Raw genomic sequence first — 7,847 nt, forward strand, 5'->3', positions numbered from 1 at the left:
AGTAGGGAGTGTTGACCTCTCAGTGACTCCCCAGTAGGGAGTGTTGACCTCTCAGTGACTCCCCCAGTAGGGAGTGTTGACCTGAGGTGACTCCCCAGTAGGGAGTGTTGACCTGAGGTGGACCTCTCAGTGACTCCACAGTAGGGAGTGTTGACCTCTCAGTGACTCCCCAGTAGGGAGTGTTGACCTCTCAGTGACTCCCCAGTAGGGAGTGTTGACCTGAGGTGGACCTCTCAGTGACTCCCCAGTAGGGAGTGTTGACCTCTCAGTGACTCCCCAGTAGGGAGTGTTGACCTGAGGTGGACCTCTCAGTGACTCCCCAGTAGGGAGTGTTGACCTCTCAGTGACTCCCCAGTAGGGAGTGTTGACCTCTCAGTGACTCCCCAGTAGGGAGTGTTGACCTCTCAGTGACTCCCCAGTAGGGAGTGTTGACCTCTCAGTGACTCCCCAGTAGGGAGTGTTGACCTCTCAGTGACTCCCCAGTAGGGAGTGTTGACCTGAGGTGGACCTCTCAGTGACTCCCCAGTAGGGAGTGTTGACCTCTCAGTGACTCCCCAGTAGGGAGTGTTGACCTGAGGTGGACCTCTCAGTGACTCCCCAGTAGGGAGTGTTGACCTCTCAGTGACTCCCCAGTAGGGAGTGTTGACCTCTCAGTGACTCCCCAGTAGGGAGTGTTGACCTGAGGTGGACCTCTCAGTGACTCCCCAGTAGGGAGTGTTGACCTCTCAGTGACTCCCCAGTAGGGAGTGTTGACCTCTCAGTGACTCCCCGGTAGGGAGTGTTGACCTCTCAGTGACTCCCCAGTAGGGAGTGTTGACCTCTCAGTGACTCCCCCAGTAGGGAGTGTTGACCTCTCAGTGACTCCCCCAGTAGGGAGTGTTGACCTCTCAGTGACTCCCCAGTAGGGAGTGTTGACCTGAGGTGGACCTCTCAGTGACTCCCCAGTAGGGAGTGTTGACCTGAGGTGGACCTCTCAGTGACTCCCCAGTAGGGAGTGTTGACCTGAGGTGGACCTCTCAGTGACTCCCCAGTAGGGAGTGTTGACCTGAGGTGGACCTCTCAGTGACTCCCCAGTAGGGAGTGTTGACCTCTCAGTGACTCCCCAGTAGGGAGTGTTGACCTCTCAGTGACTCCCCAGTAGGGAGTGTTGACCTCTCAGTGACTCCCCAGTAGGGAGTGTTGACCTCTCAGTGACTCCCCAGTAGGGAGTGTTGACCTCTCAGTGACTCCCCAGTAGGGAGTGTTGACCTCTCAGTGACTCCCCAGTAGGGAGTGTTGACCTCTCAGTGACTCCCCAGTAGGGAGTGTTGACCTCTCAGTGACTCCCCAGTAGGGAGTGTTGACCTCTCAGTGACTCCCCAGTAGGGAGTGTTGACCTCTCAGTGACTCCCCAGTAGGGAGTGTTGACCTCTCAGTGACTCCCCAGTAGGGAGTGTTGACCTCTCAGTGACTCCCCAGTAGGGAGTGTTGACCTCTCAGTGACTCCCCGGTAGGGAGTGTTGACCTCTCAGTGACTCCCCAGTAGGGAGTGTTGACCTCTCAGTGACTCCCCCAGTAGGGAGTGTTGACCTCTCAGTGACTCCCCCAGTAGGGAGTGTTGACCTCTCAGTGACTCCACAGTAGGGAGTGTTGACCTGAGGTGGACCTCTCAGTGACTCCCCAGTAGGGAGTGTTGACCTGAGGTGGACCTCTCAGTGACTCCCCAGTAGGGAGTGTTGACCTGAGGTGACTCCACAGTAGGGAGTGTTGACCTGAGGTGGACCTCTCAGTGACTCCCCAGTAGGGAGTGTTGACCTCTCAGTGACTCCCCAGTAGGGAGTGTTGACCTGAGGTGGACCTCTCAGTGACTCCCCAGTAGGGAGTGTTGACCTGAGGTGGACCTCTCAGTGACTCCCCAGTAGGGAGTGTTGACCTGAGGTGGACCTCTCAGTGACTCCCCAGTAGGGAGTGTTGACCTCTCAGTGACTCCCCAGTAGGGAGTGTTGACCTGAGGTGGAACTCTCAGTGACTCCCCAGTAGGGAGTGTTGACCTCTCAGTGACTCCCCAGTAGGGAGTGTTGACCTGAGGTGGAACTCTCAGTGACTCCCCAGTAGGGAGTGTTGACCTGAGGTGGACCTCTCAGTGACTCCCCAGTAGGGAGTGTTGACCTCTCAGTGACTTCCTGGTAGGGAGTGAGGCCACTCTTATTAGATTCTCTGTGCATAGAAAACACTAAGAAGCAGGCTTTGCAATTTGTGTGTGAACTGCACCCAGATATATCACAAATAATACTATGCTTACTACTGTCAATCCGCAACACCCTGCCAAAGGCCTTGGGGCACCAAACTTCTAAAGGTGACCTTTGACCTCTCAAACCCCATTAGTGTGTTCTCTGATGTGAAGTCAGGGCTCCAATTTGAGAGAATCTCTTTCCACACTGATCACAGCTATAAGGTTTCTCTCCTGTGTGCATTCTCTGGTGCACTTTCAATGTTCCCGATTGAGCGAAACTCTTCCCACAGTCAGAGCAGCGGTAAGGCCTCTCTCCTGTGTGCGTTCTCTGGTGTGATATCAGTTCACTTGAGGTGGTACAGCTTTTCCCACAGTCAGAGCAGTGGTAAGGTTTCTCTCCAGTGTGGGTTCGCTGGTGTATAGTCAGAGATGGTGATGTAACAAAACTATTCCCACATACATCACAGCTATAAGGTTTCTCTCCAGTGTGTGTTCTCTTGTGTATAGTCAGGCTTGATGACTGAGTGAATCTCTTCCCACACTGATCACAGCCATAAGGCCTCTCTCCTGTGTGTGTTCTCTGGTGTAATATCAGTTCACTTGAGGTGGTAAAGCTTTTCCCACACTGGTCACAGCCATAAGGTCTCTCTCCTGTGTGTGTTCTCTGGTGTGATATCTGTTCACTTGAGGTGGTAAAGCTTTTCCCACAGTCAGAGCAGTGATAAGGTTTCTCTCCAGTGTGTATTCTCTTGTGTATAGTCAGGTGTGATGACTGAGTGAATCTCTTCCCACACTGATCACAGCCATAAGGCTTCTCTCCTGTGTGTGTTCTCTGGTGTTTTATCAGTTCACTTGAGGTGGTAAAGCTTTTCCCACACCGGTCACAGCCATAAGGCCTCTCTCCTGTGTGTGTTCTCTGGTGTATTATCAGTTCAGGTGAGGTCTTAAAGCTTTTCCCACAGCCAGAGCAATGGTAAGGTTTCTCTACGGTGTGGGTTTGCTGATGTTCAGCCAGGGAGTCTGATCGAGTAAATCTCTTCCCACATTGATCACAGCTATTATATTTATCTCCTGTGTGTACTCGCTGGTGTGATATCAGTTTGTTTGAATAAATAAAGCTCATTCCACAATCAGAGCAGTGGTAAGTTTTCTTCCCTGTAAGTCTCCACTGGTGTGATCTGGAGAGACTCTTCTCTGCCTTGTCAGCATCCTGATGTTGGTTAGCCTCCCCAGATAATAAGCCCCTTCTACTGAGAGAGTGACAGTTAGGACTGTCCCCTGTGAAACAAAGACAGACAGTTATGGTTCCTTCTTCATATCGAATCTAACCTTAGCTTTTCACACTCTTGTGATTGGATTTAAGCATTTTGGATGGGTTAAAATATTCAATGGAAAATAGTATTAAATCTTCAGATTGTCAATGTATCCAAGGAATGCTTGTAACGATTCTAAATCTTTAAACGTATTGTATTTAGTGGTAATTAATGACATCCAGGGAGTGTCCCAAAATAAATGTATATGTTTCAGCATAAACCCACCTAGTTCCGATGTTTTCCTGCAGTCCACGAGCCGAATAGACACCCTCTTCAGATCCCAGAGTCTTTTACTTTGATCAGTCAAATCTCCCTCTCCCTCCTCGTCTCCTCCTCTCGCAGTTCCACTCAGCCCTGGTGTTTTCCTCCAGTCAACCAGCCTCACAGACAACCTCTTCAGACCCAGCAGTAAGGGGCTACTGGGAGGGACACGACCGGGGGCCTCGGGGAGAGGGAGGGGGGAGGAGGGGGGTAGGAGGATGGGACAGGTTTCTCCTGTAAACCCAAAAAGAGGGTAGAGGTGTTTTCATATTTGTACACTGTCTGGAATGAGCCTAGTCAATGTGACCTGATGACTCCAGAGACAGGACTCTGGTAACAAGAAAGATCAAGAACAAGAGAAAGAAGAAGAAGAACAGGAAGAGGCCTGGTGGAGCTGGTGGAGTTGATCATCTGTCAAATGGGTCATTTATTTAGCTGTTGATCATCTGTTAAATGGGTCATTTATTTAGCTGTTGATCATCTGTCAAATGATATCAAGAAAGATCAAGAACAAGAGAAAGAAGAACAGAACGTCTCTACCTCCCTGTCTGTCAGACGTCTCTACCTCCCTGTCTGTCAGACATCTCTACCTCCTTGTCTGTACGTCAGACGTCTCTACCTCTCTGTCTGTCAGACGTCTCTACCTCCCCGTCTGTCAGTCAGACGTCTCTACCTCTCTGTCTGTCAGACGTCTCTACCTCCCCGTCTGTCAGTCAGACGTCTCTACCTACCTCCCCGTCTGTCTGTCAGACGTCTCTACCTACCTCCCCGTCTGTCAGACGTCTCTACCTCCCTGTCTGCCTGTCAGACGTCTCTACCTCCCTGTCCGTCTGTCAGACGTCTCTACCTCCCTGTCCGTCTGTCAGATGTCTCTACCTCCCTGTCTGCCTGTCAGATGTCTCTACCTCCCTCCCTGCCTGTCAGATGTCTCTACCTCCCTCCCTGTCAGATATCTCTACCTTCCTGTCTGTCAGGCAGCATTCCAGGTGACTACCTCATGAAGCTGGTTGAGAGAATGCCAAGAGTGTGCAAAGCCGTCATCAAGGCAAAGGGTGGCTATTGAGTAGGTTTATAGTCGTCGGGTGAGGTTGTGTCTCTCTCTGGCGGGAGGTAAGCTTGGCTTATATGGCTTATATAAGCTTATATGGTGTCGAGTAAAGCTTAAACTATGTATTTAGATTGTAGTTAGGTATTGTAGGTAGTCATCGTAGGTTATTGTATGTAAGTATTGTGTTCGGCTGAGCCCGGTGAAGCACGAGGATAGCTAACCCACTAATAGACTAGCTAGCGGGTAGCTACTGGTAACTATTAGCAACTGTGGATAGTTGTTTCACGCTTAAGAGTACCTGTAATTACGCCAGCTGGCTGCGTACCATTCAGCTGTTATTCTAACCTCATTGTCTGAAGCGTTAACGTTAGGTAGTAAGTAGCTACTGTGCTCGAAATGTAGCTAGCTTGTTGCTACCTGGATAGCTACTAAACAATAGCTGGAACGACCTAGCGAACAGACGCGAACTGGCTGAGTCGATTCAGTGGCTAGCTTTGCACTTGGCTAGCTAACAGTAGCTGCTAGGGGTAAGTTATAACCTACAATTGTGTTTTGTTTTTACATACTGGTAGCCAGAGTCGTTCAAGGGAATTCGGGACATGGGTGACTAGTTAACTTTAGCTTGGCTCTCTCTGTGTGTTCGTGCCGTGGGAAGAGGTTTTTTTTCGTTGGCAGAAAGCAATGGCTAGCTAGTATGCTAACTATTCTAGCTAACTAACTGGCTGAATAAGTTGATGACGACACTCGCTCAAGCTGTCGGGACTAACCCACAACGTTAGACACGGACACGAATGATCTGCTTGGCGTGTCGACACACTGGTGGTTTGTTGTGGCCGAGTATTGGTGCTAAACCGTGTTGTTGGAGGCTGGCATGCTAGTTGGCTGTGGCGTCATAGGACTAGGTGCCCTGGACGGTTTTCACTGAAGAATACTGTACCAAGTTAGCTAGCTGAATAAACTAAGTTAGTCTATTCCTAGAAAACATTGAACCGCTGTAGTTTACAACAATTATAGTTTCTGAGGTGGAAGTTGGGAGAGTTATATTTGGGTGTTTCAGTGAAACATAAGTGAGGGAGGCCCCACTCTCTCGCTTTCCAAGATGTTTAGTTCATTTCATTCCGATCTCCTTTGCATTATTGTAGCCATTTTCTGTAGCGTCTGTCTATCCCTGTTCTCTCCTCTCTGCACAGGCCATACAAACGCCTCACACCGCGTGGCTGCTGCCTCTCTAACCTGGTGGTCCCTGCACGCACGACCCACGTGGAGTTCCACGTCTCCGGCAGCCTCTGGAACTGCCGTTCTGCGGCCAACAAGGCAGAGTTCATCTCAGCCTATGCTACACTCCAGTCCCTCGACTTCTTGGCGCTGACGGAAACATGGATTACCACTGAAAACACTGCCACTCCTACTGCTCTCTCCTCGTCTGACCATGTGTTCTCGCATACCCCGAGAGCATCTGGTCAGCGGGGTGGTGGCACAGGAATCCTCATCTCTCCCAAGTTGACATTCTCTCTTTTTCCCCTGACCCATCTGTCTATCTCCTCATTTGAATTCCATGCTGTCACAGTCACTAGCCCATTCAAGCTTAACATCCTTATCATTTATCGCCCTCCAGGTTCCCTTGGAGAGTTCATCAATGAGCTTGACGCCTTGATAAGTTCCTTTCCTGAGGATGGCTCACCCCTCACAGTTCTGGGTGACTTTAACCTCCCTACGTCTACCTTTGACTCATTTCTCTCTGCCTCCTTCATTCCACTCCTCTCCTCTTTTGACCTCCCCCCCCCTACTCACAAGGCAGGCAATACGCTTGACCTCATCTTTACTAGATGCTGTTCTTCTACTAATCTCACTGCAACTCCCCTCCATGTCTCCGACCACTACTTTGTATCCTTTTCTCTCTCGCTCTCCTCCAATACTACTCACTCTGCCTCTACTCAGATGGTAATGCGCCGTCGCAACCTTCGCTCTCTCTCTCCCGCTACTCTCTCCTCTTCCATCCTATCATCTCTTCCCTCTGCTCAATCCTTCTCCCTCCAATCTCCTGATTCTGCCTCCTCAACCCTCCTCTCCTCCCTTTCTGCATCCTTTGACTCCCTATGTCCCCTATCCTCCCGGCCGGCTCGGTCCTCCCCTCCTGCTCCGTGGCTTGACGACTCATTGCGAGCTCACAGAACAGGGCTCCGGGCAGCCGAGCGGAAATGGAGGAAAACTAGACTCCCTGCGGACCTGGCATCTTTTCACTCCCTCCTCTCTACATTTTCTTCATCTGTTTCTGCTGCTAAAGACACTTTCTACCACTCTAAATTCCAAGCATCTGCCTCTAACCCTAGGAAGCTCTTTGCCACCTTCTCCTCCCTGCTGAATCCCCCCCCCCCCCTCTGTGGATGACTTCGTCAACCATTTTGAAAAGAAGGTTGACGACATCCGATCCTCGTTTGTTAAGTCAAATGACACTGCTGGTCCTGCTCACACTGCCCTACCCTATTCTTTCTCCCCTCGCTCTCCAGATGAAATCTTGCGACTTGTGACGGCCGGCCGCCCAACAACCTGCCCGCTTGACCCTATCCCCTCCTCTCTTCTCCAGATCATTTCCGGAGACCTTCTCCCTTACCTCACCTCGCTCATCAACTCATCCTTGACCGCTGGCTATGTCCCTTCCATCTTCAAGAGAGCGAGAGTTGCACCCCTTCTCAAAAAACCTACAATCGATCCCTCTGATGTCAATAACTACAGACCAGTATCCCTTCTTTCTTTTCTCTCCAAAACTCTTGAGCATGCCGTCTTTAGCCAACTCTCTTGCTATCGCTCTCAGAATGACCTTCTTGATCCAAACCAGTCAGGTTTCAAGACTGGTAATTCAACTGAGACTGCTCTTCTCTGTGTCGTGGAGGCTCTCCGCACTGCTAAAGCTAACTCTCTCTCCTCTGCTCTTGTCCTTCTAGACCCATCTGCTGCCTTTGATACTGTGAACCATCAGATCCTCCTCTCCACCCTCTCCGAGTTGAGTATCTCC

The 7,847-nt window shown here is 50.5% G+C and overlaps 1 protein-coding gene and 1 long non-coding RNA gene across 4 annotated transcripts; both read right to left on the reverse strand.

Annotated features, from left to right (window-relative positions):
* Positions 1–439: 439 nt before the first annotated feature.
* LOC311126534 lies at positions 440–2,147 on the reverse strand. 3 transcript variants are annotated; one of them, XR_014613004.1, is made up of 6 exons: positions 2,106–2,147; positions 1,752–1,955; positions 1,635–1,720; positions 885–1,045; positions 541–786; positions 463–508 (listed from the first exon to the last, which is right to left on the reverse strand). It is a non-coding gene; the product is annotated as an uncharacterized lncRNA (long non-coding RNA). The 3 variants fall into 3 exon arrangements; XR_014613002.1 differs by having other exon boundaries at positions 440–690; XR_014613003.1 differs by having other exon boundaries at positions 440–786.
* A 213-nt stretch (positions 2,148–2,360) lies between these two features.
* LOC311126531 (uncharacterized protein) lies at positions 2,361–4,014 on the reverse strand (the record flags this gene model as incomplete). Its single annotated transcript, XM_084200526.1, has 2 exons — positions 3,751–4,014; positions 2,361–3,490 (listed from the first exon to the last, which is right to left on the reverse strand). The coding sequence occupies exon 2, from the start codon at positions 3,333–3,335 to the stop codon at positions 2,361–2,363; it is 975 nt and encodes a 324-aa protein (XP_084056652.1). The 5' UTR covers positions 3,336–3,490; positions 3,751–4,014.
* Between the last annotated feature and the right edge of the window lie 3,833 nt (positions 4,015–7,847).

This window comes from Coregonus lavaretus, assembly GCF_964263955.1.
Source record: "Coregonus lavaretus genome assembly, contig: HAP1_SCAFFOLD_129, whole genome shotgun sequence".
In the NCBI taxonomy this organism is placed as follows: Eukaryota; Metazoa; Chordata; class Actinopteri; order Salmoniformes; family Salmonidae; genus Coregonus; species Coregonus lavaretus.